General features: G+C 44.7%; 2 protein-coding genes across 2 annotated transcripts; one reads left to right on the forward strand and one right to left on the reverse strand.

Moving 5' to 3' along the window:
- The first annotated feature begins 9235 nt into the window (after window positions 1-9235).
- Window positions 9236-12201, forward strand: LOC140219764 (putative nuclease HARBI1). The gene is made up of 3 exons (XM_072289582.1): window positions 9236-10030; window positions 10121-10262; window positions 10774-12201. The coding sequence occupies exons 1-3, from the start codon at window positions 9485-9487 to the stop codon at window positions 11271-11273; spliced, it is 1188 nt and encodes a 395-aa protein (XP_072145683.1). The 5' UTR covers window positions 9236-9484; the 3' UTR covers window positions 11274-12201.
- On the reverse strand, window positions 12193-15539 carry LOC140219967 (uncharacterized). The gene is made up of 5 exons (XM_072290137.1): window positions 15124-15539; window positions 14952-15060; window positions 14621-14738; window positions 13893-14257; window positions 12193-13497 (listed from the first exon to the last, which is right to left on the reverse strand). Exons 1-5 carry the CDS (start codon window positions 15387-15389, stop codon window positions 13249-13251), a joined length of 1107 nt encoding a protein of 368 aa, XP_072146238.1. The 5' UTR covers window positions 15390-15539; the 3' UTR covers window positions 12193-13248.
- Window positions 15540-26728: the final 11189 nt, after the last annotated feature.

Below are 26728 nucleotides of genomic sequence, written 5' to 3' on the forward strand. Positions count from 1 at the left end.
AGAACCATTGCAGGTGTGAATTGTGGCAGGGGAACAAAGGTAGAGCGCACAAAGAAAAAGCAGCATTGCCTCTCTCCAAAAGTTGCTTCCCTTGTCACATCGTTGCAACACTTCGACTTTTAACTGTTCTGAAACTTCAAGACAATCTATATCAATGTTTTATGGTTAAACTGTGATAATGCCAATAGCCTGTTTCATGCCTTCTGTCTTGTCGGTTGTATTTTACTGCTTCATGCAGTACTAGTGTCAAGCAAGACAAAATTTGCTAATCTGCACAATTTTCTTTATGCATATAGATGGCATTACGGCTTCGTGACCGGTGGTATTAATTATATTAATACTTTCTGTACTGTATTTGTGGCATTGTAATACTAGTTTGATATTTATACTTATTATAGTCTCAAGACTGAATATACTAAGTCGAGTGAACCAATGTTTTATGGTTACACTGTGAAAATGCAAAGAATGTTTCATGCCTTACGTCTTGTTTGCACCTCTCTGTTTAATGCAGTACTATTCTCAAGCAATGTACTATTTGCCCAGGATACTTATGCATATACTTGCCGTTACAATTTGGTGACTTGTATGCACGGCAGTAACGCTTTCTCTATTCTATTCATATTTTAATTTTTATGTTGTAGTTGCAAGGTTGGACATACTAAGTAGAGTGTACCAATGTTTTATGGTTACACTGCGAAAATGCAAACACTGTTTCATGCCTTACGTCTTGTTGTTTGTACCTCGCTGCTTAATGACGTGCTAGTCTAAAGCAACGTGCAGTTTGCCCAAGAGACTTTACGTATGCGTACACTTGTCATTACAGTTTGGTGACTGGTTGTATACACTGCAGTAACGCTCTTTCGTATTAATATATTAGTTTTTATATTGTATAGCTAGGATGGACATGCTAGTGAATCAATGTCTTATGGTTACACTGCGAAAATGCAAACAATGTTTCATGCCTTATGTCTTGTTTGCACCTCACTGTTTATTGCAGTACTAGTCTCAAGCAATGTACTATTTGCCCAGGATACATTAATTATGCATTTACCTGCCGTTACAGTTTGGTGACTTGTATGCACGGGAGTAACGCTTTCTCTATTATATTCATATTTTAATTTTTATATTGTAGTTGCAAGGTTAGACATACTAAGCAGAGTGTATCAATGTTTTATGGTTACACTGCGAAAATGCAAACACTGTTTCATCTCTTGTGTCTCGTTGCTTATATTTGACTGCTTAATGCAGTACTAGTGGCAGGCAGAATTGATGCTTGTTGGGCGAATTTTTGGTTTGTATGTGCTAAAACAGAGCGAAACAAGATGGGACAAGAAAGGGCACACAGCACGAGCACTCACTTTCAACTGTTTGTTTCTTGCTGTTTCCAAATACACGCATGAACCATCAGCATGAAACTGAAAAGTACAATTGACACAACTCAACCGTTTGCATATTGCCAACGATCCTAAACATGACCGCTTTCATTAAAAAAAAAAACTTTTTGTGCGAAAAAAGAAGAGGAGCCACACAAGGACGAGCGCTTTCTAACTGGTTTTATTTTCGAAGAACTTCCTGTTTAAATACCCGCAGATCTGCGCGATCTTGTGAACAGAACACACCTATAGCGCATATAACACTTGAGATAAAATGCCGTGGACCAAAGCCACCACGTCAACATAAAAACAGCAGGACGCATGTAACAAGCACTTACGATGAAAATGCGTTAAAGATGTGATGACAGAAGGGAATTTTCCTTATCGAGCAATCAAGCAGAAGGATAGCTGATGCATTTTTCTTTTTGTTTTTCACTCCAGTGCGCTTCCACAATTTCTCTTGAGCTTTGATTCCGATGCCTGTACAAAATTTCAGTACTGCTAAGACACGGTGAGCAATCGTGTTCTTGACAATGCGTTGCCAAATGCGTACATGGGCGATCTTTTGGACTACGTAAGTGTTCCCTTAGTGCCGTGTTGATGCATCTCGAAGTCTGCCCTACGTATACATGACCACACATCATAGGAATCTGATAAACAACGTTTTTTGCCCAATGAACACATTGGTTCTTAGGCGAATGTTTAAGGCTACATTCATTCTTTGCATCATGCTTTCTTTCGAGCTTATTTTTAAGCTTAAAACACACACTACGCATCTTTTTCTTTAAAGAAAACCCAACTTTTAGTTCGTAACTCCCAGCCACCTTTTTAAGCCTGTGTGAAAGGGCGTGAACAAACGGAATCACTGAAACCTTTGAAGCTAAATCCTTCTGCCTTTGATTCTTTGTACATTGTTCTTTATCCTGTTTAAGTTTTTTCACTAGTCTATCGCATGACGCCAGCATCACAGCAAGCGGGTACCCAGCCTTTCTCTATCAACTTGCTCGAGAAATGCACTGTTTACAGTGTGGTGACATGACTTCATCAACGCTGACCGGAAACACGAAATGACTATACCATTCTTCACAAGCCTGGAATGGTTTGAGGCATAGTTCATTAGCGGTTTTCCACCCTTGTCTACACCCTTGTCTACATGACAGCCTAATATCAAGTAGTCATCGACATATCTGTATACCTTACATACTACACCTTCTAAACCTTTTGCCAGCTCTCTGTCTATGCTTCCCAAAAGAATGCTACTAAGGATGGGAGCTACCTTCGACCCGATGCACACACCCCTTGCCTGTAGATACGTTTCACCCCAGAATACTACATGTGTATTCGATAAATAGAAATGTAGAATTTCAAGAAAGGATTCAATAGCCATCCCGCACGTGTTGCAGAATGACACCTCGTCATTCTCGTTTGTTATGCAATATTTAACACTACACATTAGGGGCCCATGCGGTAAGGAATAGCAGACATCTATGCTGAATCCCCAGGTGCTACTTGTGCGATATGATGCCAGATAATTCACAAGGCTTTCAGAGTTTTTCAAGAAGTACGGATCCTGTATTTCTAAGGAATCCAACATTTCCTGCTGGAACCCCGCGACCAGATCCTGCCAACATCCCCGCTCGGACACAATTGGCCTAAACGGAATTCCTTGCTTGTGGGTTTTTGCCGTAAAAAATCTCTCCAATTTCATTCCTTTTGAGTTCTTTACATGTGACGCAATCTTTTCTTGGTCTCATTTTTTTAATAGCTCCACCCGCCTTCGTTTCAGATCACGTTTCCTAAAGCACTTGTTGACCGCTAGGAAAGCCTTTTCTAAATAACAATCATTCGGTATAACAACCAGAAAGCCTTCCTTATCTGCTTATCTGCAGGCTACATTGATTGCAATATTAATGAGAGCAACCAGGGCAACCTCCGCCTGCACTGCCATCCATGCGGGATGAAATATAGGTGACGGAGTTCTTCTAAGCGACAAAAAGTGGTGGGTTAGCTAGACTAGCGAAGCAATGAATATCGCACGTGCACGTAACAGCTGTGTGATCGTGTCATTGAGGGCACTATCAAGAAAAGAGCCGAGTTGTACCGGTGTTGGGTCAGTCATCTTGACTCTTCTTTTTAGTTTCATGCTGCCGGTTCATGTGTCTATTATACGTGGCAACATCAAGGAATAAACAGTTGAAAGTTGGCACTCCTGTCGTCGTGCGCTCTTTCTTGTCCCATCTTGTTTCGCGCTCTTTTAGCAGTTAGTGTGATACAAAGCCCATTTTGCCCATTTTGCCGATATGCACAATTTTCCTTATGCATGTACTTGCCATTACTGTTTCTTGATCGGTTGTATTCATTCTATTACTACTTTGATTTTTATATTTACTGTAGTCTCAACATTGGACGTACCAGTTAGAAGTACCCAGTTGGTTGCTTTATGGTTACACTGTGATAATGCGAACAGCCTGTTTAATGCCTTATGACTTGTTGCTCGTACCTCACTGCTTCATGCAGTACTAGTGTCAAGGACGGCATCATTTGCGAACTTGCACAATTTTTCTAATGCATGTACTTGCCGCTACAGTTCATTGACCAGTTGGATATTCATTATATTGTACTACTATTTTAATTTGTATAATTATTTTATTTTACAAGATTGATTCACCCTACTCACTATGTCCAATGTTCTGGTTATACTGTGGATGCCTTATGTTCTGTTGCTTGTATCTCACTAGCTGCTTCATTCTGTACTAGTGTCGAGCAAGGCACACTTGCCCTAGACACTCTCCTTATGCCTAACGCTACTTGCCTTCACACTTTAGTGATTAGTTGTCTTCAGTGTACAGGTATTACTACTATCTGTGTTGCACTCATTGTATTACCATTTTAGAGTGAATGATATGTGCTCATGTATACTTACCATCACTGCTATTTGTGTGTGCTTTTACTGCATGCCTTATTTAGAAGCTGTCCCATATAGGCAGTGCAGGGAGGGCAATTTTATTGCCTTTTTTCTTCGGTCACGCATCTACCATTTACCTTAATTACATGATGCTGAAAGACATAGTAAATTACTAGTCACGATGGCATTCTTTAATATTGCACCTGCATTTATCACTATTGTTCAATACTTAAACGAGCCATTTCTAGCAGTCTTATAGAAGCAGTGAAATATGTCACTGCGTTGAAACATGGCAGCAGTTGTAATGATCGGTTGTATATGTATACATAATTTTCTACATTATGTATTATGTATATTGATATGTGTACTTGTTTGTCTTTATCGGGCGACACGTTTCACCGCCTAACAAATATTATCACACAGCGCGTGACGCGCCTGCGTGTATCGGAAGTTTCTGAAATGTTATTGATGGTTCCCTCCGCTGTGTGTGACCAAACCTTGTGTAATCTGATTACATGTGTGCGCGACGCGAATAATGTAGAACTTTGTGGAGGGCACGCAGGTCCCAGCGATTGCTCTGGAACATTCGATGACTGATGTATAAAAGCCGAAGCGCTTGACCCGCTGATCAGATTTTGACGATCGCCGACTGTGTTCGCGGTTGTCGCCGTTCAGCTCGCATGTATGCAAGCATTGCTTGTACTACTTGCATGAGCATGTATAGACGTGTAATTTCAACATCCATTCTTAATTTTATTCTTGTACAATTACAACATGACAGGCTGCTGTTTTGTCTCCCTCCCGCTTTCCCTATAATATTGACTTGGAAGCGCTGTACATTGCTCTATGGTAGTGTTTATTTTTCAGATGTTACCCATAACAAACATTTATAATCTTGCATTTTTCCATTTGCTATATTGTATTTGTAGTGTCTTTGGAACCATATTCTGAGCCTACACACCAGGGTGTGCAACAATCCTTGTGTGGTCTTCAAAGGTGATGTAACAATCGTCCCATTCCTGTTGTTGTGCCTGTAACATCATGGTGCAGTTCAAATTTTCCTGGTTTTCTTGATTGCTAACCGCAGTGCAAACTTATACAGACAGTTAACAGCATTTCACTGATGTCATGTATAGCAGCTCATAGTGTATTATGTCGCAAATGTTACTACTTTTGAGAGATGCTTATTGCTCACATGCACAGATAAAATGCTTCCTCCAGTGCTTACATGGATATGTATAGAGCTTTGATTTCAAAATTTGTTTTTTATGTTGTCTTTGTTGAGACGTAGACTGAAAGACTAGTTTTTGGTCTTGATGCCAATTTAAATTTATATTGGCATGGAAGCATGCATGGCCTTATGGTCTTCTTATTTAGGTGTCGCCATAGCCGAAACTCTGTATATCTTTTGCATTTGCTACATTGCATTGGTAGCGTCTTTATTGTCTTGATCTAAAGCTGGACAGGATGTGTAAAGCTTTCTTTTTTTCGGTAGTGTCCAAGGTGGGATCTGAACACAAGTGTCCAATTCATGCTTTAGTTCCTGCAATCTCATATACTTAACCTTTGCCTTGTTTTCTTGCTTCCTGACTGCAGTACAAACTTTTACATAGACAGTTAACTCGGATTTATTGATGACATGCATGGCTCAAACACCGTGATATGATACAAGTGATTTCCTGTGATATTATGCAAGTGATACTATTCTTATGAAGTTTCAAATCTAGCCATGTGCCAGCAAGGCCTGCTGTATTTGTGGTGTATCCTATGCTGTATTTTCAAATAAAAATATTGCATTCTAAACAACCCTAAAATATTGTTGTGGAACTGTCAGTTTATACTCGAAATATTTATACAAGCTAATTGTGCCATCTCCTCAGGCCTTCATATTGTGTTTTGAGCTGTATTATTGGGAACATCACCGTTACATATTTACTCAAATGTTGGGCAATAGACTATCTCACGGAGAGTTTCATTTGGTACACCCAGCCGCTGTCGCCAAACAACATGGGTGCGTCATTTCCTTCTTTCACGCTTCTCTGTGCTTGTGCCTCTTCTTTCTTGTGCGCGTCTTTCCGCGGCAGGATTAAACAGACTACAACCGTGCGAGGAGAAATGGGAGCCCTCGCGGAGGATGCCACTCGGCCAGTACTTTATGGACCCTATCTCTTCACGCACTTGCGCTTCGAAATAGTTCACCTGTCCACCTCGTGTGGTTTCCACAGCAAAGGGTGCCCCTGTGTCTTTCAGTCTAAGCAAAAAAAAAAAAACTGAGTTCTTTTGGCAACTTAGAATTTACACAAGCCGTAGCATCTCTTCTTCAACCGCAAGGATATGTAGTGAAAAAAATGCTCTCTACCCCTCAAAAAGCACAACAAAGGTGAGCGCGGGAGAACAGATCTTTACTTACGAATGACATAGTAAGTGACAGACGCATACTCATTTTGGGTACAATTGTGTAGCTGTTAAGCAATTAATAAAGGAAATTTTGCTTTGCCTGTGAACAACGTCAAGCATTCAGACCCTTGACCCGTGTTTTGCTGTTTTTCTCCTCTTGCGTATGCATTTACGTTTACTGTGTTGATTGTTCCAAATGTATCATTCAGCATGCAAAAATTTAAAAAAAAGTCACTCAGCTGAAATTCATTTTTTTTTTCATTTTCGCATGCTAAATGATACCTTAGGAGCAATCCACCGAGTAAACACAAATGCATGTACAGGAGAAGAAAAAACAGCAACAGCGCGAGGCAATGGTCGGAACACTTGACGTTGGAAAAGCGAAAATTTGCCTCATTTATCGGTTAGTTGCTGCACAATTGTAACCCAAAAGAATATGAGTCTGTCACTTACAACATACTATTGGAAATTTTAAAGAAATTTCTGTGGCTGCCGCGTTCACCTTTGTTGCGCCTTTTTGGGGAGTAGGTGGCATTATTTTGTCTTCATATCCTGGAGGTCGAACAGGAGATGTTGCGGTACGCGTAAGGTCTAAGTTGCCTGCAGAACGCAATGCTTCTTTCTTTTTTTTTTCTTAGGCTTTAGGCTGAGCGGGACAGCGACACACTTTGCCCTGGAAAGCGCACGAGGGGGACAGGTGAACTATATCGAAGCGCAAGCGCGTGTAAAGGCAGCCTCCAAAAAGGACTGACCGAGGGGCGTCCTCCGCGAGAGCGCACATTTCTCCGCGCATGGTTGTAGGCTGCCTAATACTGCCGCAGTAAGAAAGAAGAGGCGGAAGCAGAAAGAAGCCCGAAAGAAAGAAGAGCGGCGTCGCCGTTGCTAGGCGACACCGGCTATACGGAGCATGCGCAGCGCGGTGGCCATCTGGGACCTCCAGCAAGCCACTTTGTGTAAACATTTTAATGGTCCAACCGGTATACTGTAGCAAGTAATTTCTATATTTAGGCAAAGGCGCTCAATACTGTATGCCTATACTAGAGGTTAAAGTGTTGTAACCTCTACTTTAGGTGCACGCCTACTTACCTTTAACAGAAGTTAAATTTGTAAAGGTTAATGTTTAACTTATGGATTAAAGGTGCACAAATCTGTGAGAACATACCCCTTTAATAAACGTTACCGTGCTAAAAGTGTAGTGCGGATGCGAGTGAAAGCAGTCCGACCGAACGTAAGGAGACGGCGGCAGCCGAAGCCGAACGCAGAAAGCGGTTCGAGACGAGGCAAGCGCGTGTGTGTTATACGTGCCAGAAGCCGGGTCACTTTTCGGCGCAGTGTCCAGAAACAAAAACAAAAGTCACGTTTTTGTCATTATGCAGCACTGACGAGAACATGAAGCTTCTCGAGCCTTACATGCGAGACCTCCTCGTGAACGGGAAAGAGTGCCGAGTGCTTCGTGATTCCGCAGCTACAATGGATGTAGTTCACTCCTCTTACGTAGAACCCGATATGTTCACGGACGAGTGCCCATGGATCAAGCAAGCCGTGGAAGCTCATAGCGTGTGTCTGCCCGTAGCAAAAGTGCTTATTGAAGGACCTTTCGGAGCACTTGAGACGGAGGCCGCAGTGTCATCTATGCTGCCCCCCCCCCCCCCAATACCCGTACCTATTTTCGAACAGGTCCGATCACCTCCTGCGCGAGAAGGGGCTTTTGTTTGGTGAGGATAGCGTTCATGCCTTAACCAGATCGAGAGTTCGGGAGCTCGCTGCAAAAGTGGTAGTTGCGGGGCCGACGTTGTCGAACAATGAGAAAGGGTCGGAGGCGCAGCAAGCTGATATTCAGAGCACGTCCGAACTGAACTCACGGACGTGCTCTCACGTAGACCGGCACGTGTACCCGACTGACACGTCGTGTTACCATTCCTGAGCATGCGCAGATGAGTTTTGTGTCTCTCTTTTTTCGCCTCAGTGCTCCCTTCAGTTGATAGTCGGCGTTCGTGTTGTCCACTTCTCTACTCTTGTGTCCTGTCTGCACGCCTCACTTCTTTTTTGCATAATGAACCCTTACCAACTAGCTCAGCTTTCTGTCGTTCTAGCTAACGCTCATCACCTGCAATACCATGGGTATACTTGCCACTAATTTTTTCAGGGCGCAAAGGAGAATTTATAATGCTGCACTTCCGACTGACTAACAACAGTTAGCGACGTGCGAGGTGATGGATCCGCCCCAGAATATTAAGCATACTGAGGACAACCGCAACAAAAACGCTGGTGAGCAGGCCGGAAGAATAAAAAAAATTCAGCATTACGGGATGCTTTGCTACGAGCTATAAGAAAGACGCCTCAGCTCGCAAACAACGCTGTTGTTTGTCGGAACAAAGTTATGTCGGACAATGTCATGCAGTCACTGTTTCCTGCGCAGGCCATCACGCTTTCCTTGCGGTATCATAAAAACGGCATAACGATCTTCAGGCTTCTTGCTGCAGTTATATGTGCAACACCCCGGCATAGCGCTAGCACATAGAGCAGGAAACAGCGTACAACGTTCGCTACGCTGAGCTAAAGCGACGAGCCAGCCGTGCTCAGGGGTGCGATTTTGTAGCAATTCTATTACTTTTTCCATGCCTTTTGCCGCCATCACTGAGCAGCCATTGGTCGAAAATGACCGGGCCGCGCCCATTTTGTCTGTCAATCACGCGACGTCAGGAACCCGCAAAAACTGTAATCGTCATCGTGACGTTGAGGCACTCATTATGCGGAGCAAAAGGCACGGATTTTTGGAACGGCCAGAGGCAGGGTCGTTTCCGAAGGCATGAAAAAAATGGCCGCCCCTCTGATCGCTATGGCCGTGGCTCTTCGCCGTCGCCGACGTGAACAGGGAGAGCCAGACGACGCGTTTGACATGCCGGATGACCATTTTCGACGGCGTTTTCGCCTCTCGAAGGGAACGGTGCGGTTGTTGTGCGAGGAACTGGCGGGGGAACTAGAAGCTGAGCGAGCGACGGGACTGTCGGTGGAGCGGAAAGTGTTGTGTGCGCTGCGCTTCTTTGCTACCGGGAGCTTCCAAGCGTCCGTTGGGAGCGAGGAGACGATCCGTGTGTCGCAGTCGACGGTGAGCGAATGCGTGCGACGTGTGGCAGAGGCTGTCGTGAACGCAGGGGCCCGCAACAAGTGGGTTCATTTTCCAAAGACAGCCGAGGAAAAGGCAGCCGTGAAGGAGGGTTTCCTTCGGCGCGGCGTTATCCCCGGCGTCATCGGATGCGTAGACGGCAGCCTCATAGCCATCATCGCACCCAAGGGTGAGCGCAAGGCTGTGTTCATGTGCCGCAAGGGATACTACGCCCTCAACTGCATGTTCGTAAGTAAAACTCACGTTTTCTGCGATCCTTTTTGAAAGTTGCGTTGCTCTTGCCAACGGGCACTTTCTCTGGTTTACGTTTTACCTCAGATCTGCGACGCGGACATGAAAATCTTGGCCTTGGACCCTATGCGACCGGGGTCGGACCACGACGCTTTTGTCTGGCGGACGACATGGTTGCGCCGGCGGTTCCAAGCGGGGCGCATCGTGAATGCCGGGGAATACCTCCTCGGTGAGAAAAAAACACTTTTTTTGGCGCAGTCACGCTTCAGCAGCGCAGAACGCCGTGTCCGCTCCAACCCAAACTTTTAACCAAACCACAAGAACATCAGTAATTCCGGAGTAAAAAAAGAAAATTAAGACATTGACTGCCACCATTGGCAATGTTCGAAGTGTTAAGTTACAAGCACATTATGTGTCTGCGAGGAGCTGACGAAAGCAACACGTATTAGTGCTTTCTGCACCCAGTGACTGCCAGAAGCAGAAGAAATGAACACACATTACTGCTACTACTGTCATTGATAGCACCAACAAGTGTTGATTTCTTGTTTGTGGCAGGCACCGCGTACACTTGTAAATTGGTTAAGTGTTTGTGTCGGGTATGGACATGCTCAACTCATGCTTTTACTTGGGACTTGCAACCCTGAAGTCTACCTTTGTTGAATGATGCTGTAGCTTTCCTCAGTTGACAACTTGCCTCTCGTCAGCGGAGTACTCAATGTACTATTTCCATCTTTGTGCAGGTGACAGTGGCTACCCCTTGGAGCCGTGGCTCCTTACCCCGGTTCCTGGCCATCCTCCAGTGCACACAGCCGAGGGGCAGTACAACACAGCACATGCCGCCATGCGTTCCGTAGTGGAGAGGTGCATTGGGCTCTTAAAGAGCCGTTTCCGCTGTCTTCAGCGATATCGCACCCTCCTCTACGAGCCAGAACGTGCAGCCAACATTGTCGCGGCATGTGCTGTGTTGCACAACCTTCGCCTTTCTGAAGGCGACGAGTCAGGCGATGACAGCGATGACGACAGCAGCAGCGGCAGTAGTAGTAGTGAGCTTGACAATAACGGCGACCCCATGCCACACAGTCTGCCCCGTAACACGGGCTCTAGAATGCACTACTTGAGAGGGCGGGCTGTTCGCGACAATGTCATTGGCATGTTTGGAACAACCCGTGCGCAGCACATGCGTTATTTGAGGAGCGTGCGGCGGCAGCTGCGACGTCAACAGCAGCGTCAGCATCGTTAGGTTCATGCACACAGTTTTAAGTAATTGCATTGTGCATTTCATGCTGTGAAATTGCAGATACATTTCCCGTGCTAAGTTGTAGTTGATGTCTGCGTAATGCAAAGCATTCATGATTTGTTGAGAAATGTAAAAGTTGTTAAAAAAATTAAATTATGGGGTTTTACGTGCCAAAACCACTTTCCGATTATGAGGCACGCCGTAGTGGAGGGCTCCGGAAATTTCGACCACCTGGGGTTCTTTGACGTGCACCTAAATCTAAGTACACGGGTGTTTTCGAAATGCGGCCGGGATTCAATCCCTCGTGCTCAGCAGCCTAACACCATAGCCACTGAGCAACCACGGTGGGTACATAAAAGTTGTGTAGTGAAGGGTTATGTAAAGCCTGCACTTATAGTAAGTAAAACAGTATCGTTAGAGGTGACATATGAGATTGAAAGCAAGCTAAAAATAAGTGCATATTCAAAGTGTCTGCCACAATTTGCTTGTTGCTGCTGTCGTCATCTAGATGCATGTAGCCCGATTCTTACTCGTATCCCCTTACGCATTGGACATAAGCGCCTGTCTCCTCACTTTCTACTAGCACAGAGAAGCTCACAGAAGCCAAGATGTACAGTGCACGTCACACCTTCCGCTCCATGGAACGTGCTGTTGCATGCGCAGCTTCTAGGTCCTCCACCATTTTGTCTCGCAACAACGGCAAAGTTCCTTTCGAGTGACGAAAATGCCGTCCAATTGGTCATCCGACATGTCAAACGCTGTGGCTCCCGCGAAGTGTGTGCACGCCCAAGCAGTTGATAGATTTTAACAAAGTGACCTCACTTGTATATAGCAGAACTCGGCAATGTTAATCAGTAATATTTGTACAGTGCAAGCTAGCACTAGAAATGTGGTTGCGATGTGTAAATAAAAGCACTAGAGGAAAACTGCACCTTTCTGTATTTCAGTCTTCAACATACACTTGTTTATGCACACATCACATGCGACAGTCTCTACATTGAAGAAGTGTGAGAATCATGAGTACTCAGTAGTAGAGACATTATGCAACATATCACAGACACGTTGGAATAAATATCGGATCACATTGTTCTTGCATCATAATATATCACAGGTAACGGCATGCATCGTTTAAGAAAACTGTTGTACACTGCACAAGTACACAGTAATAACAACTGGCTTAAACTGCACCAGCAACAGAAATGAGCAGGTGCTTAAATCACATGCCAACCGAATATTTATCACAGCGAAATGTATAGGTACATCACTACATGTGAAAGGAACATGCTGTTGTGGCGCTCAAACTGAAAGAGCCATAGCACCATATTATGATATTCAGTAAGACAAACTGCATAAATATTACACACAAATTGCACCACAAGGGCTAAAATACAATGTATCACAACCTGAAAGATTACTGAATGACAACAAAATGTTTGATAATGAGACAGATATGCAAGAAAAGAGACATTCCAGCTCAGTAGGTAGTGACACAAACAAATATGCAACAAACAAAAAATAAACATTACAAATGAAAAGAAGGAGCATAGGCAAGGAATTTTCATAACTTTTTTCTTTTTTGCTGTGTATATTGACAGGTTGCTTTCGACATTATAGTAAGGCCTGAAAATTTCACCATTCGATGACAAGGATTAAATTGTAGAACACTTGCAGTGTGGCGTCGTGCTTAAATTGACATGACAATAACTAGGCACCTCAAAATTGCAGTGCCACAGTCGGAATGCCCGCACGCACCAGGCCTACAGGCACTTTTGCAGGTGAGCCTGATGGTGTGCACGCTCTTATGGCTGAAGTAAACCTTGAAGAAAAAATTCATGCTGCAACGGCTATGCTACTTATGGTTGCATTAAAGGGTGACTTCAGCAATTATTTATTTGCAAACTAGCAATATTTGCCGTTCATATCATTAATACATCAGCAAATTTTAAGATAAGTTACAAATTCCTTGCCTATGCTACCTTTAATTATGTGGGGCCTGAGAGGGGGGAGGGGCTTGGCTGCCACCATGCCCCAGTGCAGCCAGCAGCAGCTGAAGCAGGCGCTCGTTGGTCTCGTGCGACCGACGCGCCACTTCGAGGCGTTGCCGCTGCACTTCGAGGCGCTGCGACTCCACTTCCCGCATTCCCGCCACCTCCTCCCCGAGGTGCCGCAGGCTCTCCATGTGGGCCTCGTGGTGCTGCCGCAGGCTCTGCAGGTGGGCCTCGTGGTGCTGTTAGCAAAGATGTGTAATTAGTTTAATTACAGAAGCTCAGTAACAGGGCCTTTGTGTGTTGCATTCATCCCCATTTGCAGGCTATTGTCTTGTCATTGTATATTCAAACACTGGAAATATCTTTCTGGCCCATCAAACTTGTGCCGTCGCATTCCATTAAGATGTGTTACATTGCTATACCTGCTTCCTTGAATTCAACGCCACTTTTTTCTTTTTGCCACATAATTGCGTAGATATTTACACACGTTATATCACGCGAATGTGTACAAGATATCACCACAGGACTACACGTATACATTATGCTTGTTCACTGATTAATATAATTTTTAGAGAGGTCATATGCTCATCAATTTCATACGCAGAAAAATATACGTCTGTGGCCTTGCACATACCTGCCGGTTTTGCTCCAGCAGTTGTTGGCGGAAGCGAGTGTCCTCTTGAACTCTGGCTTCCTCCAACTGGCTCTGGCGAGCGTATGCGGCAGTAGCCGTCATCACAGCACCATCAAGTTCCTGCTGCCTGGGCTGTCTACGGGGTGCCCGTGGCTCTCGAGGGGTAGGCTGCGGCACCTGGGGGGTAGGCTGTGGCACCTGCGGGGTTGGCTGCGGCACCTGCGGGGTTGGCTGCGGCACCTGCGGGGTTGGCTGCGGCACCTGCGGGGTTGGCTGCGGCACCTGGGTGGTAGGCCGCGGCACCTGGGTGGTAGGCCGCGGCATCTGGGGGGTAGGCCGCAGCACCTGGGGCGTAGCCGGTGGCTCTTCATGCAAGGCAAAAGCAAAGACTGCTCATTCACTGTTATCCGACCTACACAGATTGATTGTCCTAACCAGTCACTTTGAAATGTCATTATAGCTGCATAGCTACAATAATGATACACAAAACAGGTAGTTAGAGCAAAAGATGCCACAGAAAGTTGCTGGTAGCAGTAACCCATAAGAAGCACAAGGAATCTCTATTACAACATCAAGTCATTTGTAGTCTTGCATTTCTCCTTCATGAATGAGAGCTGGATGTTGGACACAAAGGTAATAACAGCAGAGTGACGTACTTTACTTCATAGCAAGATCATACAGCAACTGCAAACAACAATGCTACTACAAAAGCTAGGTCACTGCCTTACGTGTAAGGCCACTTGGCCCAGCAACAGCTGCAGGGCCCGACACCACGAAAGCAGTTGTCGCTGGTAGATTTCTGCGGGAACCGCTGGGCCCTGCAGCTTCCTCTGAACTTGCCTCGTCCTGCAATCAGAGTAGTGTTCAGACATTGCGAGCAGTGTGTGCAATGCGCATCATGTACACAAGTTGCTGCTCAGAGTACATAACCTATATTGTCACTTGCACAAAAAAAAGGGCTTAAAAATTTTGCAATATTGCGTTACAATGTAATGCTGAAAATTTGTGAGGTCACAGCAGGTCACACAAAGAACACTTTTTTAAATCCAATGTACGCACCTCGCTATCGGGGAAGTACTCAGGGGGGGAAACAAGGACCCCTCCTGTCCTCATAAGGACGTCGAGGACGCGGCCGTCCACGCCACCCACTTTGCCACCTCCAGTAGCCCTGCAAACACGGCAACAACGACAACGTGAAACTACGTTACTGTCAGCATCATTAGAAGCTCACCTCTTCTCGCTCGCGGCCCTGGCCGCTTCTTTTTTCGCTTTATGGGCCATCTTGGCCCAATGGTTCCGCCAACGGCTGGTGGCCTTTACGGCTGGCCCCTGTGCGTTAAGCACCGCCGCCACCTCCTCCCACAGTTCGTTTTTTCGAGCAGCAGTCATACGTGGCGAGAACTCTGTAGAAGCTCTCGCCAGGTATGGGTGCTGCTCGATGAACTGCACGAGAATAGCCGCCTGCTCTTTGGACACCCGCGGCCCTTTTGCTGCCATTTTCTCTTTGTCAAATTGGGAATTTCAGCCGGCCTGCAGCACAGTAAGAAATTTAGAGGCAAACATTCTGTCTAAGCTAAGCGCCTGCATAAAGTGCTCACTACGACTTATTTCTGCCTTTTTATACCACTAATGTAAAAAAAGGTGAAGTCACTACTCACATTTAATGTTGTAGCAGCTTCTTTCTCGGAGCGTATCAGTGCAGGAAGTATTACCGATGCAGCGATAACTTTAAGGAAGCTATCGTTATGTCATGGCGGTGCCCTATGGAAAATGCCTTGACAGTTCTCGATCTACTATGTTGCAAAGTTTCACCTCGGGGGCTACGGATTATTCTTCTTGGCTCTTCCTAAAGAAGAAATTATCACACGTCAGACATGCAGCGAAAACCACACGACAATGCAAGCACTACACGAGCAATAATTACTCACCTCAATCAGTATCTGATGGGGGCGGGGCCGCAATTACGGGCACGCAAGGGGCTGTCAGCTGTTCAGACAGACACGCTAGGGGCTGTCAGCTGTTCACAGGTAAACAAAGGCTGCCATTTTGCTTGCGCTCAACGGCATGGATTGGATGCACATCCGACTACTATGTGGCTACGACTTCAAAAATAGAGCACTTGCGTTTGCATTTCTTTGGACTGCGGCAGCTTTTGCGTTGTACTGTAACAAAATGAATTTGCTTTACGCAGCATGGAAGTCCGCTTTTATTAAGTGCCGTTTTACAAAACAAATTTGCTATACAGTCCCGGAAAAAGAGAAGAGAATACGAAAGAAACATCCGGCCAATGAAGGGAGCTTCTGATTGGACGATCCAAGAAAACGTCGTGCCTACGTACACACAATTTCCAAAATCGGTGACGTCACGCGAGAAGGCATTGGCATGAAAAAAGTCATTTCTACAAAATCGCACCCCAGGAGGAAAATGGCGCAAACGAAAAAGAAAAAAACGAGCAAAACTCAAGATCCGCGCGTTTCCAAGGGCAACGGCAGGGAGACCAATCATCGTGCAAAAAAAATGGGGGAAAACCTGGTTGCCGCGGGGGAACCCACAAGGGGCGAGGAGGAGGCGAGGAAGTCGCGCGGCGGCGGCAGAGTTCGAAGAGTGTCGCTACTTTCAAATTATCAAGGGATTTGAGATATTACTTCCTTCTAGCGCATTCTCCATCCTCACCATGTACATCGTAAACTGCAGCGGGGATAAAGGGCACCCCTTCAACGCAAATGGTATTTTTTACGTAAGTCTCTCTCAAAAGCTGTAGGCAATCGTCACCTAAGCCTTCCCCTTTCAGAATATCCCAGAACAGGGTATGAGAAGGCAGCGCGATCTGGTGGCGGGCGCATGAACTAGATGGTACGGGCGGCGCGCTTTGCTCCTTCAGTCAGTGGGCGGGCATGAAAAATATAGGGGGCTATGGTCATGACCACTCTTTCTCACGTGCGTCTATTTGTCGCACAAAAATCCCTCACGTGACCTGATCCTAGGTGCCTAGGGACAGCATCGTTTAGGGATTTTTGAGAAGGCGCGATGCTGGCGCCGAGCGACGCCGTAGCGTGTTCGTCCTAGGCGTGGTCGTTCTCTGGACCGCGCGTTGTTCAAGATTGCTCATGTGATCGTGCGTGCGTTGCTTGTGTGGTGGTTGTAGGTATGGTGGCTAGTTGTAGGTTCTGTGTTACTTGGCGGAAAGCTGTGAGTAGTGATGGTTTTGGCAGTGCGGTTTTGGCCTCAGTGAGCTAGGGCAGCACTGAATCTGCGTTGTGTGACCCGTGCTTCCTTGAGAACGCGGCGGCGGTGACAATTGAAATGTCGAAGTGGCCTAGCGCCTCGGCAGCGATGTTCTGCGAAACCGCGATGTGGCGTCGCCGTGTCCGACTTTGCTTAGCGGACATCGAGGGATGTGCTGCTCGCTGCAAGACATGTAAATGCAACTGCGTCGACCGCCCACTGTTCAGCGCTGAATGTGTGTCGGTGTCCTGTGCTTGAAACGAGTGGTGCAGCCGTGCAGCGGGGGTGGCGGAGGAGCAGAGTGGCTTAGGGGCTCCGTTCGCGCGTTCACAGACATGTGCTCCCGTCTTGGTCTTATTAGCGGCTTGTCGCGGGATTGTGGTGTGCTAGCCTATTATGAAGTTTACGACGCTAACACACAGCATGCTTACGTTTTTCCGCGCTATATGTCATTTGCATGACGGCCGAGTTGAAAACGAGACATATGTGTGCGTTCTTTACGTTTGTGTGTTCTAAATTACTTTCTATTGTGGAAGTTCTGGGAGTCTTATTACGCAAGGAGTGCGAACGTAAACATCAGCCCACATGTGTGTCTGAAATTTTGAATTACACATAATACCCTTTACGACTGATAAGTGAGCTACACGGCCTGTGTGTACCGTATGTTGCGACGCTCTTCGGTGTGGTAGGCTGATGCATGGTGCGCGTTTATTTCTGTACTGTTGTGAAAACCATTTGTTGATTCACTCAATACAAATGTACGGCTTCTTCGCCGCAGTACATTTTAGTTACGCGGTGAAGCATACTAAATGTGGGAGGGGGGCGCTATCAGCCAGCATGGTATGTCCACTTAAGCCTGTTTCACATGATGCGATTTTCGTCGCACCGGAAGTGCGATTTCCGTCGTTTGCGATGAAAATCGCAGTCGCATTGCCGACCCCCCGATTTTCGGCTGCGACCAACCGGTTGGTCGCACAGTCGCACTGTCGCACCGATCGCTGCGATTTTCCGTCGAAATTGCGCGGAGAGCTGTCAACGAAGCTATTTCGCCGATTTGTTTTGGAAAATGGCGTCTCGCACGACAAGTGCAATGCGCGGAGACGTGGATCGTCGAATTCCCTACGTACGCGAAGGGCGAATAAAAAAACTTGTACCGCAGATTGCATTCTCCGATTGCTATGCGTTTGTTGACACGCTACACAGCAAATGAAGTGCATTTTCACGTTTGCTTCGTACGCCTTTGCGAGTTGTCAGTGCTAACAGGTGTTCGATCCCCAGCAGACGACGAGGTCGTCACAATTTTCTTTTGTTGAGTAGCATGCAAAAATCGCGCTTACGGAGCAGCTTAAATTATTTTAACCTCGGCAAGGGCAAATGACAAGACAGCAAAGTACCCGAAGTTTCAACGTTGCGCTGAACGCGGTACCGTTCAGTTGCATTTTCTTGTCGCTTTTCAAGCATGAATTTCCCGATGCATCTTGAAAGCTTATCTTGCCTCTTATTGAATATGACAGAGCAAAAGTGTAGGCTATCGTAATGAATTTGCTACGATAGCATTAAATCCGTGGCTTGAATAAAATATTGCATGCACGTTAAGTTTCACCTCTCCTCTGGAGAATTTTTTTCTTGCACAGAAACCAATAAACATAGACTATGTTGCGGACCTTGTATCCTTACTGCATCTGTATGAACACTTGCTCTGCAAGGTAATTAACTGTACAGCTAGTAGATTAATTAAATTGCTTGCTATAGTGGCAAAGTGACAACGTACCCTCCTGCACAATTATGTAGAACTCGTGCAACAATGCAAAAAGCAGGCAAACGGCCTGTTCTTGTGGGGATAAAACAGTATAAAACGACACGCTGAAGAAAAGTTAATCAAAACTGTGCAGTGAAGTCAGCCAGTACAAGCAGTTCTTGCACGTTCACAACTGATCAAGTGTGCAGAAACATTCATGCCTTACATGTTTCTAGTAAGCTTCTAATAAGTTTGTGATCACATATATTAGTGTGTAATCCCATATAACGATATCCGCTGCGATTACTATCTTTATAAGTAATGAAATACCATGCTACTTGCAGGAACATATATCACCCGAGGATTTTAGAACAAATTTCTGCATTTCAACTATACACAATATGTGGTTTATTCAATAAAAGACCACAAACTGGGCTTTTTTGCAATGACAAACTTATTCCAAACTTTACTTATATACAGGGAAGAAAAAAAATTAGACAGAAATATCGTTCTTCAAGTTGTTCACCTGCCACTGTGGCTATAGCAATTTGCTGCTAACACAAGGCGAGGGGCTGATTTGCCAGCCATGGAAGTCGCATTTCGATGGGAGTCATAGGTGAGAAAAAAAGCTTTCGCACTTAATTTAGTTCATCGCCTTTTATTGAACCCTTACACTTCAATATACTATTGCATAGGGGGGCATGCTTATGCAAAATCTAACACCAATAGAAAGCAAAGGGCAGAACTGTAAAACAACCATCTTTCGTGATAATTCGAGAGTGTGAATATTTATTGCATCAATATGCAATAGCACTGCACAACAGTTCAACAGCACTGCACAAATAAGCATGATCAGGTATAGCAAGTACTCTGTCAGGAAGCTGGTTCTACAGATATATAAATGTCAAGGCATGAATGCTCATACTACGTCGCACACATAGCACAAAAAAACCTTTTCAAGAGTTGTCCCTTCTGGCAGGTATGAGTGGGCCATAAGCAGCAGAAACTTTATTGCAGGACATTGTGTAATACCGCTTATGAAAGAATGAAGAGAGTGAAGAGGCTTTTAACAGCAGTACCTCATGCTGCTCTAAGAAGAGGAACAATGAGCAAAAACATTTCTGGTAGAGCACTTAAACAGTAACTTTCTGAAAGACAGAAAATTCCAGGTGAGAGTTGGAGGTACAATAGGCCCACACACAACAACACGGGCATACTACAAGAAACACTACAGCCTATGGTGTATTACAGTCTATGGGAAAGCTATCTTGTACAGAAATTAAGAATGATGCAACAAGCCCTCGACAACACGGCAGACTTTCTTGGCCAGTCTGGCCTCTCGCTTTCTGATAAGTCAGCTCATATCGACGTCGGAAAAAAAAAAGAAAGACTAGAATCAAGAACTACCCCAGATTGCACATTGTGATCCACATAGCTGGACAAATATGCCCGCAAGTCAACATCCACAAATCCTCAGCTAGTGTAAGCCCATGACGGCAGAACCAGCACGTGGGTGAAACAATTATGCAATGCCTGGACGCAACTTCCACACCTGGTGAAAAGAATAATCTCGAAATAATGGGGGTGGACGAGTGGATACTATAGAAAATCGCAGATGCTGTGCTTGTGTCCAAGGTATGGTACGGTATGAATTACCAGCAGCACACAAAAAAGACAACTCATCGAATGCAGGCATCAGGTAGCAATAACAGGTCTTTCCAACTGTACCATGCTTGAAGACCTCTATGAGAAAGAGCTAACGAACAAGCACCTAGACGGAGTAGAGTTGCAGCCTGCAGCACAAATTCTTTGCCTCAAGAGCTCAGAACCTCGTCCCAAGATACTATGCCAGCTAGCATATGAGATGCAAAGACGACTACCCCTCCCTTCAGAAACACAACCTCGGGAGTACCTGAACTTGAAACACAACAGGCCCATACCGTGGAATATGGGGGCAAACAATTAGGCCAGGAGCAACTGCCAAACATGCGGAGGAGGTTGCTAATCTTGAAGATGCAAGCAAACATAAGGCACATACAGTACACTGATCTGGCAATAGCAGTGTAACAGTAGTATGACACTACATAAACTTAAACCCCATATAAGTGAGTACCATTCCAGGTCATCCTACACCTACAAAAGCTGAACTGAAAGCAATCAAAGCAGCACTTGTAGTGCAGATTACACCCTGCACAACACCCTGCATGGATTCACCAGAAACTGTCTGGGCCTGCACATCACACAATATTGTCAGGAAAATCAGGAGATTGACACGCGACTTGCAAGCACACGGCCAGAAATTAAATTACAGGATACATAGCCATGCAGATATTCCAGGACACAAGCGGGCTTATAAGCCCGACATATTAACTGAAAACTAGATGAGTTTCTGTTTATTCATTATTAACTAAAGTGCAACAGATAGACAACAGACAAGAACGAAGCGCTCTGTGTGTTCACTTCATTCCTGTCAATCGCATTTCTGTTGCACTATAGTTAATGAATTCATAAGGCTGCACAGGAGAAGAATGATACCTCTGCCCAAGGGCCCGATCTCACATCCAAATCCACGCGTGTGCACACACACGCACACAAATGTTGCAAGAGTGCATAGCATGAAGCAGTATCAACAGGATGACACTAGATATGGATGAGGACTAACTTTCAACTGAGGTTCATTTGTAAAAATGTGGCGAGTTATATAAATTACCAGAAAAAAAAAGGACGATGAGCAAAACGAGAACAAGGTGAAAGCAGGAGCCAACGTTTCGACAAGTGGACTTGTCTTCTTCAAGGTCCACGTGTGGAAACGTTGGCTCCTACTTTCACCTTGTTCTCATGTTGCTCATCATCTTGAATTTCCATCTCCTGCCTTCCCCCAGTTTTCCCCAGAAAAAGAAAGACATCTTTGAAGGATAGATAAAAATTGGTGCTTGATGCAGCCAAACATAAGTAAAAATGCTACAGAAAGAAAATAGAGAAAAATTCCAAGTGCAGGAAAAAATCATTACAATTGCCAATCCTGCATGCCGGCACCTTTCAAGAAACACTGTTGCTATTCCAATAGACAAACTGACAGCTTGCTTATGCAAGCACATTCTTCCAGTTCCATGCCATAGGGAGAAAAATGAGTTTCCTGAAGGTAGCCACATACACACTTGGTGATCACAACGTTTTTTTCCCCTGGACTTGTATATCTATATGTATTTTCTCCCTTTCCTGCTTTTATGTTTCGTTTCATCAAGCACTAGTCTTTATCAGGTTTGATTGCTGTACTACTTTGTGGTAACCTTTATAGACCACTGCATTTTCACAATAAACCTTTGAATTAGAAGTTAGCATACCCTGTTCTTACTGCTTCACACTGTACTTTCTTGCTACATTGGCCAAATAAAAGATTTTATAAGGTATCATGAGGGCCATTAAAGTGACTTGTCGCAGTCTAAAAAAAATGAATAGCCTGGCTGCAAATGGCACCAGAGAACACACAGGACAAACAAGAAAACCGAGATGATCTAACAACCAAAAGTTTAATGTACGCACCGAGTAAATGCTCGCTGACAAGCAATAGACTGAACATACACAAAAAGGAGAAGCAAAAATTCATGTGCGTTTCCTGACAGGAAATGCATCCATTTCTAACGGAGGCCATGCTGACAAGATTAACCCAACATTTTTAGATTTACAGCTTCCGTAATTTCTCTAGGCAGCCGATCTGCACAGAATGCTAGCTTCTTCCTCTACAATGCACGCTCAGATGTGGAGAGTGCATTGTAGAGGAAGAAGCTAGCATTCTGTGGAGATCGGCTGCCTCGAGAAATTATGGATGCTGTAGATGCAAATACACTGGGAGAATCTTGTGTCAGCATGGCCGCTGTTACACTTTCAGAGATGGATGCGTTTCCTGTTGGGATCTGTATGGACACACATCAGATCTCGCTTCTGCTTTTTGAGTAAATTCGATTTATTGCTTGTCGAACAGCATTTACTCGGCATGTTCAATAAACTTTCATTTGTTAATACACCTCATGATTGTCTTGGTCTCTAGCAGAAAGGCGTTCATTCTTTTTACATTGAAGCTGTATATGCCTAGGTGAAACACTCATGGTCCGATCCCAAAAACCCTAGTGTAGGGGTATGAGCCATTGTTTAAGGGGGTGTGAGCCATTGCATTCGTCTTGCATAATGGACGGAGACATTTCTTGTTGGGTAGACATAGAAATGCTTATGCATTTCAAACATACATTTATCTGCGTATTATTGCAGGGAAGGGACACAGAGGGGGATGGGGTTAAGACAAGATCATGATGTCATTATTATCTCACAGCAAAGGTGTGGTGGGCCATTGGCTAGACCGATAGTGACGTCGTTTCTCTCTAGCAGCAGAGCGCGCGTGAAGCAGTCTCTCCGACTTCCCAATAGGTTCGAAAATGTGTCCCTGTATTTAATTAAATGAAATGTGCAGCCCCGGTGTGTCACTTCTTAACTACAGTGCATAACTGAGTCATAAACATTATGATTAACGCATTACAAAACACAAGTGCGTAACATAATTCAGAAAGACTTTGATGGACCCGCTGGATTACCACAATGAACCACTCACTGCACTTTCCATGATGGTGATCTTGCAAAGTGCAATGTGTGGAATTCCAAATAAACAATGTGATAAACCCAAGCCAAACATGTGCATAACCACATTAAGAAACACAGACATAACCAATAGTATAGAGAGACATGAATAAACCATTGGAATTAACCCAGTGATAAACACTGGGGCAGCACATCTCAGCTTCGCTGGTTTACCGTCTCTACAGGGTGCATGGGCAGTAACTTTTTCTGTTATTGTTTGTTAAGTATTGTATAATGTTGTGCCAGTAAAACATGTTGGGCTAGTTCGTGCAATGTATTGGTACTGCTTTGTGCTGGTTTTTTTCTTAATGTTGTGCCCTTCTTCCTTTTGTAACAACTTTTTTATTCCCCCTTGCATAATACTCCAACCTTGTAGCCTGCGAGGTATATAAATAAATAAGTACATAAGCACGTCATTCATTCATTTTGTTCATGGAACAAAAACGCATTGATAAGCTTAGACATATAGTCATTGCTTCACACTTTCGAAATGAATAATTATAGCTTGCTATCGACACTGATGCAGCCTTTCGACAGCAAGAAAAGGAATCAGTTTTTCCAGCTCTGAACATTGAATTGCAGGAAATGCAAGCAGGCATAAAATTCTGCCAATCTAATCTGTTTAGGAATACCAAATTGGAATAAACATTGAGGCTTGCATTTGTACTTTCTCTGGCTGAGCAATCAAGTTTGAAATGACTCCCATAAGCATGTCGTAACAATGTTGATCTAATACAGGTTAAATGCATGAATAGCTTAAGAAATCTGGATGATTGCTATAAATTACAGTGAAGAAACTATAATATCTAATAACATTATTAATATAATAATAATATTTATTTTCACAAAACAGGCTAACCATGAGCGGCGTTCGAGGCTGAGCAGAAAGCTGAAAAATTCTACGGCAAGTGCGCCTGCCGTGGGCCTACGATCCTGCATTATGGATAGCGCGTATTGATATGGTCTTCTTGTTAGAAGTTCCGAGTATACTACCAGTGCGAGAGACGGGACAACAAAGTGGACGAGAAGCGTGTCTTTTAGAATGCTATGTTACAACGTACAGGTTTCTACAAAAGTGACAGTAACTGCTCGAAACATTTGATGCGTCGGCTTTTGCGCCTTTAGAAATATTTAGAGAGGGCTCCCTTATATATATTCGCAACGCAAGCACCGCGATGGACGAACCAGGCTAGCGCTAAGGTTGAATTTCACAACACAATTTTCATTCCACGTTGTAATCACACAGATCGTTTGAGGATTCGTTCAGGGGCACACGCGGGCGTTCGGGTTGGTGCTCTTGTTGCGTTAGGCGTAAGAATATGGCTAGGAGCAGGCACCACATATGCGCAATGACGGGCAATATACACGCATCATTTCTCCAGAAGCTGACGCCGAGCACGGGTAGCGTGAGGATCTTGTTGGGCTGAACCACTTCGTGGCAGCCGAATTCCGAATACTGCATATGCGGTGATGGTAGCTATATGAACTTGTCGATAGGTCATCTTGTAGATTGTTGTAGCGCAGGCAGAACGAAACGGTCATAGAATGTAGATAAGACAACACACAGCGCTGAACCATAGAATAAAGAATCGCTGAACCACCTGCGAACAGCTCTTTACGTGCGCGATGTCGCACTGAACTACAGAAACCGCCGTCGCGCACCCCAAGACAAATCTTAACTAACGTTTTTAAATTAGTAAACGTACATATTATTTGCTTCTAATCAAGGTAAGTCAATAATATTATAGTGTAAACGTTTTATTCACTACAATAAAGGAATTATGCAGCGTGTGCCACGAAACCTGGCAGTAAGCAACCCTGGGCGTCGCACCAGTCGCATCGCTGAAATCGCAATCATGTGAAATGAGCCCTCTAAAAATCGCATTGCGACGCGTGCGACAGCACCGATTTTCGTCGTTGCAGTCGCAGCATGTGAAACAGCCTTTAGGCGACCTGAGAGGCGGCGAGTGCGCGAGTGTATAAAGAGCTCTTATTATCTCCAGTGACAGTGGCCCCTTTTTACTGTCAGTGTGCTTCACCGCAGTACATTGCTTAGGCTTCACCGCGAAATATTAGTGTATTGCGAGAAAAATAATCTTAAAATCCCAATTATGCAGCGTTTCTTTTGTAGCTTGCTACACCGCGATACAGGGGTGTAAATAAGCATCGCGCAGTAAAGCATACTAAGAGTGGAAAGGGAACATAGGTTTACACTGTGCTCATTATTTTCAATTGTGACATAATTTGCAAGTGCATCTGTGCTCGTGGTAAGCTTCATTGACAATTCTTTGTACATTACAAATTCATATTGCAGGGAAGCTTACTAAAGCACATTCGCCAATATGGTACATGTTAGTCACCTTCAATGCAGGAGCACAAGGCAGATTCTTGCCCCTGCTTTTGGCTGGACTGCACATGCTCTTTGAGAATTGATCCATTGTTCATAAGTGCACTGGTACTTTACTCTAAACTGGAGGGCTCAAGTTGATATAGAAGCACAATTTTTATTAAGGGGACAAGATGTTGCCAAGATGGTTGCAGTACAGCTTTTTTTTCTTCCAGGCACCTTTTCTACTTGAAGCTTCCATTGCAGTGTTTCGAGCCTCTTTGAACCAGCACATAGTGTATATAAATATTGGACACTGATTGCGAACATCACCTAAGTTGATGCCTATCTGTAGTAAAAAGATGTAGCACGACGAGACAAAATAAAAGAAGGGGGTGGGCTGCAGCAACACTAAGTGTTAAATGGTGCTTTAGCCTTTCCCTCGAGTTTTCTGTTTTTGTGCTTTTTATGGATCCTCCGCAGTAACCACGCGAGTACCGAACTTGAGCTTGTTGGTTTCAAGTCTCATGGTTGTTACTAACACAACAGTGTGATAAACAAACAAGGGCTTGGAGGCATCCGTTCACCTTGCTTGCCTCATGGTGCTGCTTCATAAGCACCGTGAGCATCCAGGCCAACTAGGAAGGGAGGTTTGTTGCAAGCGCTTCTGAACTGTATTGCCACCAAACCAACAGTGCTCTCAATGACAGCTTTTGGACAGTAGAATGCTTGCACCCAGCAAAGTCGTAAGAAGGAAGCATTCAGGTTGTGCAAAATGGGCTTTCAACGCTGGTACCTTTACTGAAGGGGCTTTGCCCATCTGCCCTCTTTATGGATACACAAAGATGATTTCCTCTTTAAGAGGGATTGTTTCAGACGTCGTTACATGGCAACAGTGTTGGATGTTTAGTAGCTTGT

Source organism: Dermacentor andersoni, chromosome 8, assembly GCF_023375885.2.
Source record: "Dermacentor andersoni chromosome 8, qqDerAnde1_hic_scaffold, whole genome shotgun sequence".
Taxonomy (NCBI): Eukaryota; Metazoa; Arthropoda; class Arachnida; order Ixodida; family Ixodidae; genus Dermacentor; species Dermacentor andersoni.